This window comes from Pleurodeles waltl, chromosome 7, assembly GCF_031143425.1.
Source record: "Pleurodeles waltl isolate 20211129_DDA chromosome 7, aPleWal1.hap1.20221129, whole genome shotgun sequence".
NCBI classification, from domain to species: Eukaryota; Metazoa; Chordata; class Amphibia; order Caudata; family Salamandridae; genus Pleurodeles; species Pleurodeles waltl.
Genome location: NC_090446.1, coordinates 83,681,418 through 83,702,114, shown reverse-complemented (window position 1 = coordinate 83,702,114; position 20,697 = coordinate 83,681,418). Strand labels below are relative to the sequence as shown.

Below are 20,697 nucleotides of genomic sequence, written 5' to 3'. Positions count from 1 at the left end.
CTGATGGAGACCCACTTCCCTGAAATTCACACTGACGTGCAGGGAGGGGAGGGAGAAGTTTACCTAGCGGGAAACGCAGGATACTATCTCCTAATCCAGAAGTCACTTCACAACAGGTATCCTCCCACCCTAATTACAATGGTATTACTATAGCCTAGTCCTCCTGCCCCCAAAAGAATAATATTCTTCTTGTGGAGTACCACACCTATTGGGGGGTGAAGAGTTCTCAACCATCGTCCAGCAAGCACTTTGGATAATATTCCAATATTGACAGGAAATATAAATGTTAAATGTATAATTAAAAAAAAATCTATTTAATCACTTCCCCTTTATTTTGGGTGCTGCCAATACAGTTAAAATATAAATGCATTACTTTGGTGAATTAAGGAGAGGGTTACTACCCCCATTCCACTTCAACATGTTTCAGCCCACTCTCAATGCCTTCACCATGTCCCAGGTTTTCATCAGGCCTGGTTGTTGATATCTGGTTCCTATTACGTGTCAATGCTACAGCCTGGTCAAGAAAGTCAAGTCTGTCGCTCATCAACTGGCACAGGTGCTTGGTGACGCCGTAGGCTACCTGAAACACAACCATTTGAGTGAGTGGGACTTCAGGGACGTGTCCTACTAGCCCATTCACGGTGTTAATATACCCCAAGGAAACCAGTATATTCCTCTCCATTTGGGGTACAGGCAAGTAGGCCAGCCTCACCTGTTGATGTCCGTTGTGTGTCCTGTCTTTGTGAGGACTGAGACTCAACTAGACACTTCACAGTATACACTGTCAAGCTGCAAGGGTGAAAAATAATGCTGGCCATTGGCAGCATCCCTACACCGTAGGGCAGTTCTTCCCAATATTTTTAGAACCATGACCCAATTTCTATAACAATCTTTCACAACCCACCAACCTTTCATGGACATGATGCAGGAGATTTTTGTAATCTAAATTAAGCATTGTATGGTAGCGCATTATCACTTAGACAGCCCATGTTCCATTAAAATGGCCACTAAATTTGCAGTGTCATAAGAGTTTTACTGATAAAACTATATGGAACTTGTAGGAAAGTACAGTCTTTTTGGCATGGTTACCCCCACTTTTTGCCTGTTATCAGTATGTTTTGACTATGTGTACGGAGATCCTTCTAACCAGGACTCCAGTGACTGTGCTCTCTCCCTTTAAACTTGGCTGCTTGGACCACAAACACCCAACATTTGACCCCTTGTAAGCCCCTAGTATATGGTACCAAGGGCATGGAGGCACCAGGGGTTCCCCATGGGCTGCAGCATGTACTATGTGAGCCCATGTAAAAAGGGTCTGCAGGCCTGCCATTGCAGCCTGAGTGAAAAGATGCATTCGCCCTTTCACTTCAGGTCACTGTAAGTCGCCTCTATAGTAGGCCCTCCTATCCCAGAGGGCAGATTGAAAGGACCTGTGTGTGAGGGCACCCCTGCATGAGCAGAGGTGCCCCCACAAACTCCAGCTCCATTTTCCTGGACTTCATGAGTGCAGGGGAGCCATTTTACACATGTACTGGACATTGGTTACGACGTATGTCCAGCTACATAAGAGTATCTCCAAACCTGGGCATGTTTGGTATCAAACATGTCAGAATCATACAACCATGCTGTTGCCAGTATTTGTTGTATGATTTCATGCACTCCTTAGAGGATCCCCAGCATTGCTCGTACCGGTTTTCTGGGCAGCCCATGCTGCTGCCATCCCTCAGACAGGTTTCTGCCCTCCTGCTGCTTGACCAGCTCAAGCCCAGGAAGACAGAACAAAGGCTTTCCTTTGGGATAAAGGGGGGGGCACTCTTTGGAAATAGATGTTACATGGCTTGGGAGGGGTAGCCTCCCCAACTGGTATGCTTTGAAGGGCATATTTGGTGCCCTTCTTGCATAAACCAGTCTGCGCTGGTTCAGGGACCTCCAGTCCCTGCTCTGATACAAAACTTCGCCCTGCAACATGGTTTCTCCTGCTCCTTCCAGCAACCGCAACATTTCCCTGGCTGTGCATCCTCTGCGAGCATCAAGTCTTCAGTCTGCACCAAGAAGCAAGAAGGAATCTCCATTGGATTGAAGGGGTCACTCCTCTGCATCCACAGGGACCAGTTGCAACAATGACCGGCAGCGTGGATCCTCTCTCCTGCAACTCCTCGCAGATCCTGCAACACAGGTGGTAGTCACCAGCTGTCAGACTTTGGAGGTGGTGAGTCTTTGCCTCCTTGCAGGACGGGTCCCCTTTGTAATGAGACTTCTGCAGCTACCATGGCTTGTTGGCTCTTCAGGCTCCGTGTAGCACCAGCCTCCAGCACACTTCCATGCAATGCTTGGTCTCCTGCCTGATGCTCCAGTGACGTGGGATTCCTTTCCAGGGTCGCCAAGTGGGCCTTCCTGCAACTCCTATGCCTGCTGCCTGTGGGGGTTGCATCCGCAACTTCTTGCTCTCCTAACTGCTGGGGGATTCCTGGGACTCCCCTCCTTAGGGCGAGTCCTAGGAAGCTCTGCAAATCTTCTGTAACCTTCGCCAAGGCTTGTTGGTGTTTCTTCCAGACCACTGACGGACTGCAACTCTTCTTATGACGTGGCACATCAACTGCATCACTTCTAGAACTCTTCCTGGTCTTCATCATAGACCTGGTCCCGCCTCTCCAGAAGGGTGGGTAGTGGCTCCTACCCCCCCCCCCCCCCCCCATCCAGACACTCCAACTGGACTTGGTCCCCTTCATTTGCAGGTCCTCTTCTGTCTGGATCCATTTTCTGTTTCTTGCAGTCTTGCCCAGTCCTTTCACAAAGTTTCTCTGTGGGTTTAGGGGAAGACAGGTACTTACCTCTTCTCGTCACGGGGGGTGGGGAGGGAACACTCTGGCACTTAACTTTTGGGGTACCTAGTTCCTCCAGCCCCCTCTACAGATTCCACTTACCTGGGTGGGGGGTCCATCATTCGCATTCCATTTTTTTTTTTTAGTATATGATTTGGGCTCCCCCACGGTCACTTTCGTCTATTGTTATTGCACTGTTTTCAATTGCTTTCTATGCTCATTCCTGACAACTAAGGTGTATATAATAGTGTTTTTACTCACCTAAAAGAGTATTGCCCATATAGTATTTTTAGTAATTGTGTCACTAAAATAAAGTACCTTTACTTTCGTAACACTGGTTCTTGTGTGTAGGTATGACTATAAGATGCATTGCATGAGCTTTGCAGGTCTCCTAGATCAGCCTTGGTGCTCATCCACAGCTACCTCTAGAGCCTCGCTTCCTGGACACGGACTACACCTCACTAATAGGGGACAGCTGGACCTGGTATAAGGTGATCACACCATAGGTGCTCACCACACTCCAGGCCAGCTTCCAACAGCACACAAACTATGTGTGGAAATCTGGTTATGTGAATATTTATCATTTGTGCATCACCAAATAAAGTGTATTGATTCTATTAAAATATGTTTCCAGCACACTTCAGAACTACAAAAGTGCTTCATTTTTTTGAACTGCAGAATACAATTTATAGGTATCTACATTTTGTTGCATCTTGCAAAAAGAAAAACTTTTCTACTCTGCAAAACTCACATAATTTTCTTTAAAAACCATCTTACTTTCAACTCAGAAAAGTAAGACACTAATCCTCATGTTAAAGGAATAAGCAGCAATTCGACTGAAGATGTAGTGTGACATACGACCTCTGTCTTTGAGCCATACCAAATGTGACAAGATATACAGAATTTAAGAATGTATTGCTTGGATTTTCTCGACCCGCAAAAAAGAAAAAGCTCACAAACCAGTTTGGGAAACGCTGGTTTAGAGGCTTCATATAAAAACGATTTAACCACGAGGTTTTCACCTCCACATTGAGAATAAGTGGAAGTGGGGGGGGAAATGGTGGAAGGAAGAGAATCCAGACACCAGAAAGTTAAAATGACAGTTTAGGCACCAGCAAAGCTCCATGATGAAGAGGATAAGTTGCGACCCATAGGTGCAAAATAGCACGAGGCCAGCAGAATTCTACAAACAAAAAGTGCAAGGTTATGGAACAAGCTTCCAGAAACAGCTGGAAAATAAGGTTAGAACCAGTTTTAAAGCGACAAGACACCTCGACTAGCTAGTGAGTCCCTTGAAGTGCAGAAGGGCCTGGAAGCTCCCGAGTTAAGGCACTGTAAAGGTTTGACTACAGTTGTAGGACTTCATGACAAGTTCAAACGTAGGGTACCATGTGCGAATCCACAGCATGGTTCTGGGGCAAGGGGCAGATCACAGTCCTTTTAATATAGTATCAGGAAAGAAAAGGGGTTAGGCGAGTACTTTTAACTAAAGTTTGTTATTGTACAGGACTGACAGTGGCCAATGGAAAACATGTACAAATGGTTGCATGTGGTTGACAGATGTGGTGGTCGCAATTCTGCACCAACACATTTCATGGTGCCATGAGGCGAGGCGGCCAGTGGTGATCCCTGAAAGTGTGGGGGGGGGGGGGGCGTAAGTTACCACAGGTGGTTCTTTTTCAAGTTTTGCCTTGGATACCTTCACTCACACGTGTGTACCCTTACACCTACAAGATGCACATGCTAATTCTTTCAAAATCACTGACCCTCACAACTACTGGTGTACAAAAAGCTCTAAATCTGAACTCCCTGGGTACAAGTGTTCTGCAGGTGCAGTCACACCAGGGCCTCCGTGCCGTGGTGCCTCGTTGATTGTGAGTGTCTCAATCTTCCCACTCCACCATTTTAACACATCTCACTCCCGCACTTATTCATAATCACTCACTGATTCTTACTCTTTCATCCCCCTACACATTAAACATGAAGTCAACACACAGGGACACCCTGCAGTTTGTTTTTACTTCTGGGAAACTATGGCGGATCCTGCAGTTGCTGCTCTTCGTGGTTCCTCATTGGCCTCAGGGATGCACGGATGCCACACTCCGCCCCACTTCGGAAGATGTACTGTGTGGCCAAGGCACGCGCTGTCGGTCTGGTAAATAAAAAGGACTGGGCCCCTGTTGGTTGTTTATTCACTTGTTGGGTCGTCGCTCAGCTCCTTCTTCCCACCTGGAGCCTGTGGATGCTCCATCTGCACACTGCAAGGTTCTGGGCGCTCCCAAGCAGACCGGGAGCCTGTGCAGGCTCTCCACAGCCCAGCCACAGCATTGCCGAGCTGGAAACAGCCTACAGCGCATGTATGATGTATGTTTGGCCAAACATACATGCGCAGTGAGGGGGGGTGCAGTGCACTCCTCTGCTCGTCACCCCTGTTGCCTCATCCCTTTCACAAGGAAGTGATAAGTTTACTATCCCTTCCTTGTGAAAGGATTCACAGCAGTTACGGCTGGCGGGCGGGAGGTGGGGGGGGGGGGGGGGGGGGGGGGGGGTTTCTCCCATGCTAAAGGGGCAATACTGACAGATAACCCTCCTTTCAACGAGGGCCGGGCTCTCCAAAGCTGCCAAGTTCCCAGGAAATCAATCTCCTTTCAATAGGTCGTCCCTGGTCTTGGTACAAGTCCCACATTTCACATCTCGTGTCCCGATGCAGCAGCGGATTAACCGGACAGTGAGCCAGTTTGTCAGTTATGCCGCCGACGGATAAACTTATGTTTTAATGGTTCCCTCCACCCCCCCCCCCACCGGTTATTTGCATTCACGTTTATTTATGTCTAGAATTACTAACTACATTAACCAAAAAGAATGGATTTGTAAACTAACCTATACGAGACTAAATATGCCAGTGCTAGTTAAATATTGCCTTTCTAATTGTCAATTTATTTTGAAGCAGAGTTTAACACAATGCATATGTATTTTGAGACAATAGGTTGCCTACCACTGAAAGCATACCTTGTGCGTTGCCAAACTACACCTCCTATAGCCGTACCAGCTTGCAGCACCGGAATCAATGTGCACCATTTGCTGTCATGTACACAATATTTCTTGGCCACCCCAAAAACATTAGTTCGATCCGTGCTGCCTCCAAGTAAACAGATAAACTCAATCTTCAGTATTGAAACTTAGTACATAGAAATGCACTGAATGCAGTAGGAAAAAAACTTTCACAACAGGAAATGAAACAGACACAGGTCACCTTCATGATCTCTTTACTTTGACTTGAGATGATCACATGACTAGCATTGACAATGATTGACTAGTGTGACAGTACAGGTCCCACACTTCGTTGTAATCTGAGGCCTGGACCCCACTTAATGTGGGGCAGGACCACTGTAGCTCGGGGGTAGTCCAGCGCTCATGATCTGGACAAAGTGCATGGAAGATAAATTCAGTGTTTGTTGGAATCCCCGATGTCGCCAGGCGAGTGAAATCAACACAAGTAGCACACATACAGACTAGTACAATGCTCAAAGGCAGGAAGACTTTCATTCCTAAACATCCTGGACTATAAGGGCAACTTAATGCAGACAGTGACACAGTAAACACTTAAATATTTAATTTTCCGCAACCGTTCTGGATTGTAAGGTCAGTCCGTGAGCAACACCAGCCTTTGCCAAGACGATGTGCGCGCCTCAGTTCAGCCAGGGGAGGGGCGGTTTGCTCACTGCTTTGCATTGATGATGTCAATAAACTCTGGCTTGAGGGAAGCGCCTCCCACCAGGAAACCATCCAGGTCAGGCTGGGAAGCGAGTTCCTTGCAGGTGCCTCCAGTGACGGATCCTGTGGGAGCAGAGAGGAGGTGGATAGGGGTGTTGTGAACAAGGTAGGCCTTTCGATTACAACTAAAGAACACATGTTCAAAGGCACGCAAACAGTTTATATGAATTCTAAAATCAGGAACACAAAATCAACTATACACTTACCCTAAATTTAGGGTGCGGAGGTGGCTGTGATAGCTTGAGCTTTCACAAAGTAAGATTTGGTTAGGAAAGGGGTAAACCCGAGGGTACACAATATTTCTTTAGGATGGGAAGTCATAGCTCCTTGAAGCATAACAAGAAATTGGATTCTGGCTCTTCCAGGGACCCGAAGGACATAGCCATGTGTCCCTCTTCCAAATCTGGCAATCTTAACACTTTGCAAGGGTCAGTTATTTAGTGAAGCCTGAGGATACCACCCAGGAATGCCACATGGAGATCTGAAAATAAGCCGGGGCTCAGAGATGCTTTGCCAGGATAAGGAGGATCTCTGGGCCACAGGTTTAGAAAAATCATTTTCTACAGGTTCGTCCTGGGTGTGTTAGGAAATGTATGGGGCTGATTTTACCATCTTTAAAGATGGTTTCAGCTGAGTGTCGACTCCCAGACCCTCAGTGGCCGAGGTGGAAACAAACCCTAGGGTTTATTGACTGAGGTCAGCTGAGTGGAGGAGTACCTCAGCCAAGTGAAGCCAATATACAAGTCAGGGGAGGGGGCGGCAAGGAGGATGGAATTCTGGGGTCACCGTACCATCAGCAGATCTGATACAACTCCCTGCAAGGCTTGATTTAGAGAGGCCAGTGGCACACTTTTCAATAACACTGGACAATAATTATTGAGTATCCAGCATAGTTCCGGAGTGGCAGATTTTCAGAGATTCCATATAAGAAACATTTGCATGCAGTTATGCAAAACTGAAATAATTCATACTTCAAGATAAACCAGAAAATAAGGCATATTTGACCCTCATACATCATGTTAGACATATGATTAAAAGAAATACATCCTTAGGTACAGGCTCTTGTAAGGCCAAAGCAGATAAGCAGAGAAGGACAACAAAAGCAAGACGTCATAAGAGATGAAGGGATGACTATACCTCCGTAGATAATGCGTGTGCTGTTGGCGACTTCCTCCGACACGTGGGTTTTGAGCCAGGCCCGCAGTTTCAGGTGGACCTCCTGGGCCTGCAAGATTGAGAATTGGTCAGGATGTTTTATGAGCCCAACTTATCACATGATCATAACTTGAACACTTACAAACTTTGCTCCACGCTTTTTTAACATAGTATTCAGAGATACAAGGTGGATAAGCAAAGTTCACAGGACTGCACAGGATTTATGTGCACAGCCTGCTGCTGAAGACTAAGGTTTGGCCACAACTGAGCTAGTTGGACTGCAAACAATCACCACTGCACACAAGCGTGTGTGATGAATACTTCCATGAGCCACAGAAAGCAGAAGGGGCTCTTAACCTGCGATAACTCCAGATGGAAATCTGTCCTAGAGTTAAATTATTTTTAAGATCTTTCAATTTAGCAGCTGCTTTGAGAATTGGGTATATTTGAAAGGCAGCCGTGTGGTGGGGCAGCATCAGCACAGCCGTACAAAGACGCTTCTGGGGCCGCAACAGCCACATCTCCGCACACCTGAGACACCTGCATTGGCTCCCAGTCAGCAAAAGGATCACCTTCCGTCTTCTCACCCACGCACACAAAGCCCTCCACAACAAGGGACCGGAATACCTCAACAGACGCCTCAGCTTCTACGTCCCCACCCGCCCCCTCCGCTCCGCTGGCCTCGCACTTGCTGCCGTCCCTCGCACCAGCCGCTCCACGGCGGGTGGGAGATCTTTCTCCTTCCTGGCGGCCAAGACCTGGAACTCCCTCCCCACCAGCCTCAGGACCCCCCAGGACCACTCCACTTTCTGGAGACTCCTAAAGACTTGGCTGTTCGAGCAGCGATAACCCCCCCTTTCCCCCCTAGCGCCTTGAGACCCGCACGGGTGAGTAGCGCGCTTTATAAATGTTAATGATTTGACTCTTCGAGTAGGGCAGTTTTGGCTCTGTCTCGGATTGTGGCCTGGGCTCTATTCAACAACTCCGTGACTAGCCCTCTGCTGCAGGTCAGGGCGAACGTGTACACGAGTACGCTGCATGCTGCAAAGCAATACGGTTTGGTAAGGGAAACAGGTTTGGTTCTGTGATTGGAGAGGGGGGGGGGGGGGGGGGGGGGGGGGGGGCGGAATACACCTTAACTGATAAACAAAACATTGCAATTCGGAAACTGATTATAGGAATAACCTTCTACTATTAACTCCCAAATAATCATTTCGAAACTCTTCCTTTATCTATCCCATTCATTCAACTAACAAACGTACATGTGTTCCACAGCCACCAATCCCAAGTTACTTTTCCCACCACTAATTCACCTCTTGGGTCCAGAGTAGCACGCTACTTGCTAAAAAGCGCTTTGACACCTCGTTAGAGGTAGTACACTCTACATAAGTTTTCCATCAGTGCATCTGGTCTCAACCAGGTAACCAATGAACTAATCTATATCTAGCTGCTCTACAAGTCTCCTGCAATTGAATGAGATATGAACTAGCAGAGCGCTGGTAACCCACTGGGGATAGAGGTTGGAAACTACACAAGGCAGCTGAACGAGGTAGAAGCAATCTGAATGGAATTGTGCTTCCTAAACTCTTGTACCTTACTGAATGCCTGAGGCGGTGCTTAATTTGAGCCGGCTGCCCCAGGGACTTAGTTTAACAAAGAGGCAGTCGCTAAAACTGACTGATCCAGAGAAAGAAAATTTCCACAAGTAAGAAGGAGAAAAATGTTTATAAAAAAGACCGACAGGAGTGAGGTAAAAAGGTACTGGAGTTTCTGGTGGTGGAAAAAATTAGATGGAATCAAAAATGCAGTCTTGGTAACCAGCACCCCGTTACTAGATGGCACTAGCTGGAAGCTTCAGAGAGGAGAGAGAAAAAAAAAAAAACAAACACACACATTGGGCCCCTGCGCTTATCCTTTCACAAATTAAGCACTGGGCTGAGTAGTGCACGAGAAGCCAGTAGGCAGTGGAGTGGAGCTGAAGAAGCAGGGACCAGAGATGGTTTGGAGGAGATTAGAAGGAATTTGGCCTGAAGGTGAAAAATCCTAACCGATGCTAGCATTTGAGGGCACATGGGCTTCATATCGGGGGGGGAACTAGACCCAGAAGAACACGGGAAGGGCAGAGTCTGTGCTGATCTCTTCTCCAGCCTCTCAAATAGGCACATTTACTGGTCAACTCAGGAGGCAGCAGAGCGGGGATATTATGGAGCACTCAGCTCCATTGTCCTGGGAGCCAGAGGTGCTAGGGGCAGAGGTCATGGCTTGAGGAGTGTTCCAGAATGGTGCAGCGCGCCAAGCCTTAGAACGGTCCTTGCACAAGGTGATGCAAGCTTCTTGCCTCCCCCTGGCCTGTCTGTACAGCAAGGTCTACCCAGCTCCCGCCAAATGAAGGCCAAGTCAGGTGGGGTGCATGGGGCGATTCTTTGAACGGTGAGTACAAAGTGGAGCAGAGACTGCTGGCATCTGTTTAGTGACAGCGTGTGCCACAACTAAGCCTTATGATTTAGTTAAGGAGCACTACTCAGTTAATAGGAACTTCACATTAGCTTTCTCACTAGACCTGTGAGAAAGCTTAAGATGCTTCAGATGTTAATGTGGACAACAGAGACGGGTACACGCGGCACAACACCCTTTTACCACAAAAGGGACAGCAGGCGGGTGTGCAGGATGCAGAGATTCCTAAACTTCAGTTCCAGGCACCAATCAGATTATAGGAAAGACGAGCCAAGTTACATAAAATCAATCAGCACTTGTAGAGTGCAGCTCCTCACCCGTAAAGGTATCCAGGCACTGTTTATAGCTAGACGTTTCCAAATAACTAGTTGGAGTCCTAAACCACAAACGAAAGCTACTCTAGGCCCACTTGTTCCCAAACTCCCTTCAAGCCACAAAGAATCGTGCAGAGATGTCAACCCTTGCAACTAGGGCAAAACCTAACCCTCGGTGCCACTTAGTATCCTCATCTGGGCTTTCCTTGCATAAAAGGATGCTAGACCACTTATGGCACCTGCTGCTGGCGCAGTGTACCTATCCAGGCCTGCTTGTGGTACCTGCTGCTGGCACAAGGTACCTATCCAGGCCTGCTTGCGGTACCTGTGGAGGGCACAGTGTACCTATCCATGACTGCTTACAGTACCTGCTGTGGGGTTGCAGTTTTGCCAGTTCCAATAGCCCAGACGGGCTCGTAGGCCAGCACCACTTTGCTCCAGTCCTTCACGTTATCTGCAGGTAGAGAAAAGATTTGATGAGTGGGAGTCTATCATCTCTGCAGCCCTCAGTTTCCCCACCCCCCACATGCCTAGTCTTGGCACCAGCTTACCTGCAATGATCTTGGTCTGCTCAAACACAACCTTCTCTGTGATACCAGCTTCTCGCTCATCCAGCTTCTCCCCAATGCATGCAATGACACCCAGGCCTTCAGAGAGGGCGTGGGCAACTTTCTGCCCTATGAGCTGTGCAAAGAGAAAAAGGGGCTTTCAGTTTTATCATCCGGCAGGCACATTCCTCCCCTCCCTGCATTTTCCCGTGTCACTGTCCCCCTCCTTCCAGATGAGAACCTTTATGCAAGATAGAGGGATTCTTACTTCATCGGACTCTCCGAAGACATGTCTTCTCTCAGAGTGGCCCAAGATCACCCAGTGTGCACCACAGTCCTTAATCATAGCCGGGCTGAGGAGGAAGGTAACAAGGTAGGTCATTAAAGACAACCACAAGAGGAACGACCACAGCAATGCCATAAGATGAAGATCTCAATTTTCATTTAGCCCTGGGCCTTTTCTAATTGACCAGCTCTACCACTGAGGCCTGGACACGAGGTGCCCATCCTCACTTTGTGAGTAAGTGAGCTCCTCCAATGGGAACCAGCCCAAAGGGACCACATATAGAGCTTTGCCATAAGGGTGATGGAATGAACTTCCTCAGCACCTATCCACTAATGGGATCCAGTCCTGGAGGAATGATGGTCCATGTTCACCCAAGGAGGAACACCAAGGGCCTCCTCAGCAGGCTATGGAGGCATCATGGCCCAGTCCTGGAGAACCCTTCACAAAAAAAAACTTTAAAAAGTGGCACACAGCACCAATGGAATAACTATTAATGAGGACTGATCCTGGAGGAGTTCTCTCCAGAGAGACAGACCTTCCCCACAGGGTCTAACACTGGAGATCCTACAGGTACTGCTGCACCAATTGGCACTGCCCAATATGGACCCCAGCATACAGCCCATGCTGAATACACAAGTGCAAAGATTCCAGTTTCAAAATGTCTACCTTGCTTCATCAATTCTATTAGTCACAAAAACGGTCATAATTCAGCACGACACATGCAAGTTACTTTTCATGGAGGGGCTGGAGTGAAGGCATATTGTAGTAAAGCAAAAGAGGGACTACTGGCAGCTGGAGAGTATTAAGCCACGAGAAAAGATTACAAAACTGAGGTATGAAGATAAGGAGTAGTTAAACCACCCAAAAACATTTCTATTCCCAATACTGCTGGTCTTTTAAATTAGAGACATTCCCTGTTGGATTCTCACCTGATCTCCCCAGTGAAGGCTCCCTTTGCCACTTTGTAGCAGTTCTGGGCCGCAACCCCGATCTTGGCATCGAGCTTCTGGCGGGCAAAGTCAATGTAGATGGAAGGCACACCACAAACCACCTCTGCGGAGGAAAAACATGTCAGGAAAGAAAAGGGAGGCAGATTAGCTGTAATCACCTCCAGGGTGGAGCCAAGGTTAGCCAACGGACTAATGTGATCTGTAGGCATGAGAACTAGGTTTGAGGTGCAAGTGCCTGCAGAAAACACCCTGCTAGGCCAAGCTTACAAGAGCTGAAAGGGATGCCCAGTGTCCTCAGATGGTGAGCAATGTCATGGTTAGAGAAGTGTCATTCACTTCAGCTGTTCACCAAAGCGTGAAAGTTGCCATCATGTTCCAGCTGCTGAACCAAGAGTCTTAATACCTGGGGGAATGCCAGAACACCCTAAAATCACCACCAAGAACACCTACTACGTCAAGCCCTCAGCCACTTTCAACACCTTCCTGTAAATTCTGCTTCCGGGTGGACAAATGGGTACCACTGCCCAAGTACCCTAAAGTTCATCTGAGGTTGGTCCAATTATGACAAAAAAAGCCAAATATCTGAGTAAACGAAAACGTGAAACAATTACTCTTCTCCAGACATGAATTAGTAACTATTGTGCTACAAAATGGAGAATATGGCAGAAAGTGATCCTTTAGAAAGGCACATGCTTGTGGCCACGTGACGCAAGACTAGGAGAAACTAAGGAAACAGGGCACCCGACTGTCCTTTAGGACACAAAGGAACCCAAGATGTGGCATAAAGTGCCAACAATACTCCCACAGCAGGCGGATCATCAAGCCAAGGGGGCTTGAGAGCGGCCATGTTACCTGGCCCACATGACCCAGAAGCTCTTGCGCGAGACTGGTTACAAGAAACCAGTCAAGACCCAGACGGGCGCCTATTCCGGGGCCGCTGCAGCTGTCTGACCTTCAGCATCAAGGCGGCTATTTCAGTCCCACTGCCGTCTGCCTGCAATGCAGAGGCCTTCGCTCCAGCCACCGGGCCGGCTCAGTCTATGGTAGACAGTGTAACCCAACCCTGGGAGCACTTAAAGGTCACTCCGAGGGCAAACTGAGCCACAGAAGGAGAAGGTCAAAGGAAACCAGAGTCCGAGCCGAGAAATGTCACAGGGCAGGTCGGGGTCAAGGGGAACTGAAGGAGGCCGAGGACAGCCGCAAGGATGAGGCACCCAGGACCGTGAAGGAAACCAGACAAGGTTTGATAGTGTGGGCAAGACAGCAGTACTATCCCTCGGGTTACACATCTGTGCAATTGCATGGATGCAGCAGCCTCGGATACAGGGACGGACGTTTATATCACGTTCACCTATAAAAGCGGTCCATGCTACAAGGAATAATGCAATACATAGAAGACACGGAGGGACGCATGCTCATTGGTCTATTTCACAGCATTTCATTTAAATTCCATTACAAAAACTAAATGCGTATAGGCTAAAGCTGTAAGGCTTTACATCCTTACAACTCAGTTATTCGTCAAGTTGCACTGTCCTTCCAGGCTCACAAGGAGAAAGTAAGCCTTTCCCTCAAAGTGCGCGCATGGTTCAAGCTCGCACTGGATGGGGAGGGAACGAGGCACCTCACTCGGTTTGGCTTACAATAGCTATTGTGCATCAGTTCAGTGGACGCAACCACCACCACAACCCCCAGAATGCAGTGTTCTCACTCAGAATACACAGATTGGAAAGTGAGCGGTGGCCACCATTTCTCGTGCACAGATTTCCATTCACTATTGGCTCAGACAAGCAGCTTCCGAATGCACATGAAACCAAATGAAGGGCGATCATGTCATGTCTTCTCTAACATACCACAGCCACTCAGTTACCTTAAGTCATCTGTCTTCCAGATGGTCTGGGCCTCTTTACATGGGGATCCATGTCCCACACAAGACGGGGCACTGCTGTGCCAGACTTTAAAATACAATATTACTCTGGGCAAGCACAAATCACACTGTTGATTTCACCTTCTCCCTTCATCCGACACTTAACACTGGAAAGGACAGCAATGCCACATATCCCGATCAGAAATGTACTGCCAATAAGGTAACCCCCCCCCCCCCCTCCAATCTACACTACCCTTGTTATGTGCACCTGCTAGACTTGGCAGAGGTAAGGAGCTCCACAATGATTTACTCTTCACATGAACTCCCACTGACGACCACCACATCCTACAACACCGACAACTACAGGAGATGGGGCTTTGAACCAAGGAGATCTTTGTCCAAACTGCAGTTTCCTCTCACTGCTACCAATTCGATGCTGCACTCATCCAGCTGGGCATCTTCCTAGATTTCAAATGCAGGCTGCATTAGTGCAATCACATCTGACTACCCCTCACATGCCTACTCAGACGCTTGGTCAGCTAATCAGTCTTCACGCAGTGCTCAAGGTTAGAGGGAGGCCTATCACTGATGAGACATGGGAGGGTTGACTTAGGTGCTACACCCACTAGATGGAGAGGGGGGGGGGGGGGGGGTCAAACTACTGCACACAAACCAGCAGTCCTCCCTCAATGGTAAGCATCAATTGTTGTGCTTTAAGTTCGTACACAGCATGTACCCCAGAACTTTGAGGCTCCGAATAGACGTGAGCTCGGAGTGGAGGACCCATACTGCCTGGCCCAGCACGCCGATCACAACTGGTCAGACATTTAGTGAACTATTGGGATTAGATTGACCACCTCTGCTACTCTGCCCCATGTCCAAAACACGGACCAAGATACTAGAGTTCATTGCAATTGCACACTGCCTGCAAGGAGGTGAACATAGGGTCAGAGAGCACGGACCTACACTTCTCGCTGATGCCACCTGCAGCCACACCCAGGGATATCTGTACGTCCCCCAACCAACCCCAAGGATCCTCGGCCAACCTGCACAACTAGGAGTAGGCTGAAGCAGCTTATGCTGCAAAGGGGGGGTCCAAATGAGCCCCTTAATGCCAACTGCTCATGCTTTCAACCACTCTGGCTGGATTCGCTTTCCTTTTCTGCAGGTGCACTCATTACTTGACCTGCCAATAGCTTTAAACAGTATGTTGGGTTCATGTCATCGCCACTGCTCTTCACCCACCACTACAGATGTATACTATGGCTCACAGAGACAACAAAATCACTTTCCTGAAGTTATGTTATCAGATGCATGCGAGTATGAAATATAAAAAAAAACAGGAGACTAAAGCAGCAGAATTACAGTCCCGTGCGCACACATACCAGCCAGGATCTGCGCATGCAAACCCCACCCTCTTCCTCCAAGAGGCACTGCCAACCCAAGGGCACCAAGCTTCTCTGCTGAAGCTCGCTTCTGACGGCCTCAAGTGACTCAAACAGGGCCAGGCACGATAATGGGACAGGACCCATCTCCCCCTCCCCCACCAGTTCTTCACAGACTGATGCCCCGAGACAAGTGGATGTGCAAGTGACCGTGAATGGTCAAATCGCCAGGCTGGAAACTAGATCGTCCCCATAGCAACGGGAGAGCCCATCGGCTTTCCAGGTCAGCAGCCTTTGCTTTCACTGCCAGTCGAGGGCCAGAGAAGCCAGTGGGTGCAGCTACTGAGGAGCCCCATGCACGCGTGTTATCATTCAGTTTGACAACTCCTTTCCCCCCCCCCCCCCCATTGTTGCCAGTTCTGCTTTCACCAGCCAGAAAAAAATGACACAAGAACAGCACACCAAGGGCAAATGGTGAAAGAGACAAGCCTGGCAGAATGTACCCCGTGTGCCAAGGTGGCACTTGGCATCTACAGAAGGTCCACTGAGGCCTTGTATGCCCCAGTCGCATTGTATGCCTGGCACAGATTATCCCTGGTTTCCGTTTTATGATGGGCTACCCACCGATAGCAACGTATTTATACAATGTAGCTGGAGAAAGCAGGATGGGTTCTCTCTCGGAGTTTTCAGGTAACTGTTGCAGAAGGGCATGACGCCCACCCCCAGCGTGTAAGCACGCCAAGCGCCTAACGCCATGCATGGGCTTCGACCCCTTCCAGCTTTTTAGCCAAGAATAATGTGCGTGGTGGGATGTTTACGGCGATCATAGTTACAATGTTGAGAGCAGTGCTTTAAATAGGCAGGTACTGTCCGGTACTGGGTACCTGCACTTAGTTTGAAAGGGCGAGTAACTGCACTTCCAAGCACTGCTGCAATACATTTAACGGGGGGAGTACCGGCACTTCTCTGGGCCGAACAGGTACTCGGAATAGTGAGTACTTCTATTTTTCCATTCAAAGCACTGGTTGAGTGTAAAACTAGAATGTTTAGAGTGCAAGGGGCTGCTGTCCCAGCACAAGGGGCGGCTCTGCAGCTGCAGGAGCAGAGGCGAGGGGTGTCCGGTTGCATCTCAGGTTAGGCAGGGTGAGCGCAGCACGCTCCCGGCGCGGTGACTCAGGATGACGGATGCTGAGCGGCCCCTTTAAGGCGGGCCCGGCAGGGATGATGAAACTGGTCCAGAGTACGTGCAGCCGAGCACAGCTAGAGGAGAGGGCGAGGTGGGGCTGGAAGGGCCGGATGGAGGGCCCCGGGTGAAGGGGAGGGAGAGCATCGCCTCTACACCCAGCAAGGGTTCAAGGGCAGGGAGGTGTCCGCGCTACGGACGAGATGCTGGAAACAGCAGAGCGCCCCCCCCCCCCCCCCCTCTGCTGCCAATTCAATGAAAGTGCCCCCCCTCCAGCATCACTGAACCGTCGCCTCGCAGGGATAAGGCGGGATGGGAAGTGACGCGGAGACCACACACAACACTGAAATCCACTCATACAGATGAGACCTCCTTTGAAGGTCGGCCATTAGATGGGGTGACCAGGCGTCCCGAATTTGCAGGGACAGTCCCGGCAGATTTTGGGGAATTTAGTTCCTGTTCCCTGAGAGGAAGGACTTAAAACGGTGGGAGGGGCCTTATGTTTTTCAAAGCAGAGATAGTCAGCAGTTATAAGCAAACTGCTTAACGAATAGGAGACTGACCCAGAGTAAGAAATTAGGGAAGAACTGGAGAGAGACTGAAAAGTCATCTCAAAGGGAGAAAGAAGGGATAAAAAAAAAAAACTCGTAAACGTGAGTAGGGGGGTACAATAGGGCTGGGGTGGAATCAAGACTACAAACCCTTGTTATTCAGCACCCTGCCATGCCATAGCAGAGACACAGAACTAAGGGCCAACACTTTCTTTTAAGTAAGAAAAGCACTCAAAACCGAAAATTGTTCTAGGAAAACACTTCTCCAGCCAACACTCAGTTGTCACAGGCTTACAGAAAAGTACCTAAAAGAATGTGCTATACCCCTCACCATAAATTAATGGTAAGGAACCTATAACCTGGCACTGCATAAATGCAACAGGTACACCGGGTAACCCTGCCCACAACTTTGCAATAAATCATTAAGCATCCACAACGGTGCCCCACTGTCTACCTTTCAAACTGAGCACCTCCTCGCCATGGAAGTCATTTAGGGGTCGCAGCTTCGAGTCCTGGCTTGCCCCTTGAGACCCCTAGCCTCAGGGGTGGCAAAATCAGTTCCAGGAATACAATAGCAGCTCCACTTTCCTTGTCTTCTGCCAAATTGTAATTACAGTAATATTTGACTATTCATTACTATAACAAAGAATTGATTACTAGTAGGTAGAATATGTCCCTCCCTGGTAGCTAAGGTAAGAAAAAATGCTTTTTAAATACATTGTGTGCTTGATTGTGGGTGGGTGTGTTAAGTGAGAGCGTCTGTATGTGTAAGCATGCATGAGTGAATTAAAGAAAAGGTTAAGTGGTATGTGATGTCACTTCCGCTACCCCTGCCTGTTTAGTGAATTGATGTTCATGCACCTGACCCACACAGCTCCCCATAAGCTTGTGGGCGCCCCACTTTGTAGAGGCATCCATTACCCTAGAAAGAAGAGCTGCCCCCGCATTTAATGAGCCAGGCCTTTCATTAAGTTCCACCGTCCTGTGTTCTAGAGTACAAGCACCTTCAACCATTCCTGCTGACCCTACATTGAAGCCACAGATTTGAGAGATAACCCCCTCACATGAAGGGTCTTAGGTTTCTAAATTTTACTTCCTTTTCTTATTTTCAGTGGCAAGCCCCGCCCCCACCCCCCTCTCTTTGCCCCAACCAATAGCAGTGCTCTGGCTTCCACTCCTAAAGATGCCAACTCGCAAGTGTCTTCAGTCATTTCACCCCTTTAATATCCACCACACTCTACTTCAAGTGATTACACCCTCCAATGGCCCGTGTGTACTCTTTCACAAGTCTCGTAGTATTAAGTACCCCTCATCTACAGTTGCATCTGCTTTAAGACAGTTTAAGTGTTTAGAATGCAAATACAAAAGTGCTGGTACTCATTATTCAAAGTACATATTCTGTCCGAAGAAGTGCAGATACTCTCCCATTGAATGTTTTGCAGTAGTGCTGAGAAGTGTTGGTACTCTCAGATTTAAGTTATTGCAGCAGTGCTAAGGGCAGGTACCCTGCCGTTAAATGTATTGCAGCAGTGGTGTAAAGTGCTGGTACTCTTCCAATGTAATGTATTACAGCAGTAGTGAGGAGTATAGGTACTCCTTTTACAATGGCAGTGCTGGTACTTAGTACCTGACAATAGCTACCCATTCAAAGCTCTGGATACATTCGAGGCGCTCGGTGCTTTTTATACTCGCCCTCTGCACACAATTAATACCCTCTTCGCGTGCATGTGGTTTTCCTGCTATTCATGGTGCTGAAAAGCCCCTCCCCTTGCAGGCACAGTTATGCTTCCATCTGCAAGGATGCTAATACACGCACTCTCCGCTCCCCACCGTCTCCCCCATTAATACCCACCAACACCACCCCGTTATAGGTACCCCAGGCACCCCTCACCCCCGCTGTGCCTAGGGGGTGAGGGCCACGCCCCCTCCACTGACTTCCTCCTTTTAGTACCTTATAGCCAAACCGCTCTCAATATTCCACTATTCACTGAAATAAGCTATCTTGTTAATACGCCTCTTGCGATAATGCCCAGTCGTTAATGCCCTACCTGTCACTCACTACCCCTACCTGTCACTCACTACCTGTCACTCCCTGCCCCTACCTGTGTCTGCGTGCAGTTTCCCCCCGTTGAGCGTGTGGATCAGCTCCCCCAGGCTCTTCTTGTCACCGTTCATCTTCCAGTTTCCGCCAACGAAGAATTTCCTGGGTGCCATGGTGGTGGGCGAGGCGGGTGGTGCGCGCAGAGGCAGAGTAGGCACTGAAGGTCACCCTGGAATGGAGGAGACAGAGAAACTCCTTCCTGCTCCTCCCTTATATACACGCGGAGGCCCAGCCCCCTGCCCCGACTCCGCCCACTCACCACCTGTCAGACGCAGCCGTTCTCTCGACGCATGCGTATTACCTTCAGCAGGGGGCGCGCGGGAGTCGTCTCTTATCTTAGCAACAGGAGGGCGCTGCGGAGAAGCGAGAAAGACCGTTTCCATAGCACAAAGATGCGGCAGCCATCTTGGCACGGTAACGTAAAGCTGTTAATAACCGGGACACACAAAAAAAAGGCAGGCTACTTTAACTTCTTAAAAGTTCAAGAATACATCTGTATTGAGAAGATAGGAGCAAATATATAAAACTTTTTGTAAACACTCCAATTACTAGCAGTGTAATATGTTTTTAATTAGATCTAAACGCTGCTGATATAGCTAGAAGGAAAACCGGTCATAAATCAGTCTTCTTCGTGGGTTGTCCTCACTATTTCGGTTGTTACAAGTAACCTGCAGCTATTTCAATATGGCCGTTGTACGGCGACGGTGCACGGCAGGCGTCTGTTCCCCCAGCCTCCTTGTCAGGGGTTAGACCACCCCTCTTGGTGGTATTTTCTACTCAAGGGGCACGAACAGGGCTGCCACTTGGCCGGTTCTACAGCCACATGATGGGTATCTTAATACCCCTGACGTACAGTCATTAAAAAAAAATCACCTAAAGCCGGTATTCCCGCAACAGGATTCCCTTAGCAGTAAATAATTTAAATAGTAAATGTGAGAACAAAACGCTTTAAAATGTGTTCTACAACTTCCCCAGTGAGCCTGCCTCCTAATTAAACTAAACATGACAGAAAGGTCATGTTAAACATGAATACAGATGATTTTTCTATAAAAGTTCTATATGAGTATCATGTCTGGGCCTTTGGAGAATCTTAAAACAGATTGTCCGGATTTTACTCGGAGAAAGGTGACAATCCTAGATACGAAGGCGGCTAGAAAACCAAAGATCGGAACATTTATACGGTATAAAATGGGAGAAGTTTAACATACGCAGAGAACACATAAAGCAGTGGTTGCTAACCTTTTGACTTATGTGGACCCCCACTTTATCAATACTGGAACCCGGGGACCCTCACTGAATCATTGGAATCC

The 20,697-nt window shown here is 48.4% G+C and overlaps 1 protein-coding gene across 1 annotated transcript; it reads right to left on the bottom strand.

Moving 5' to 3' along the window:
* Window positions 1–6,071: 6,071 nt before the first annotated feature.
* Window positions 6,072–19,582, bottom strand: TPI1 (triosephosphate isomerase 1). The gene is made up of 7 exons (XM_069243060.1): window positions 19,389–19,582; window positions 12,283–12,406; window positions 11,336–11,420; window positions 11,071–11,203; window positions 10,888–10,973; window positions 7,734–7,821; window positions 6,072–6,659 (listed from the first exon to the last, which is right to left on the bottom strand). Exons 1-7 carry the CDS (start codon window positions 19,498–19,500, stop codon window positions 6,541–6,543), a joined length of 747 nt encoding a protein of 248 aa, XP_069099161.1. The 5' UTR covers window positions 19,501–19,582; the 3' UTR covers window positions 6,072–6,540.
* Between the last annotated feature and the right edge of the window lie 1,115 nt (window positions 19,583–20,697).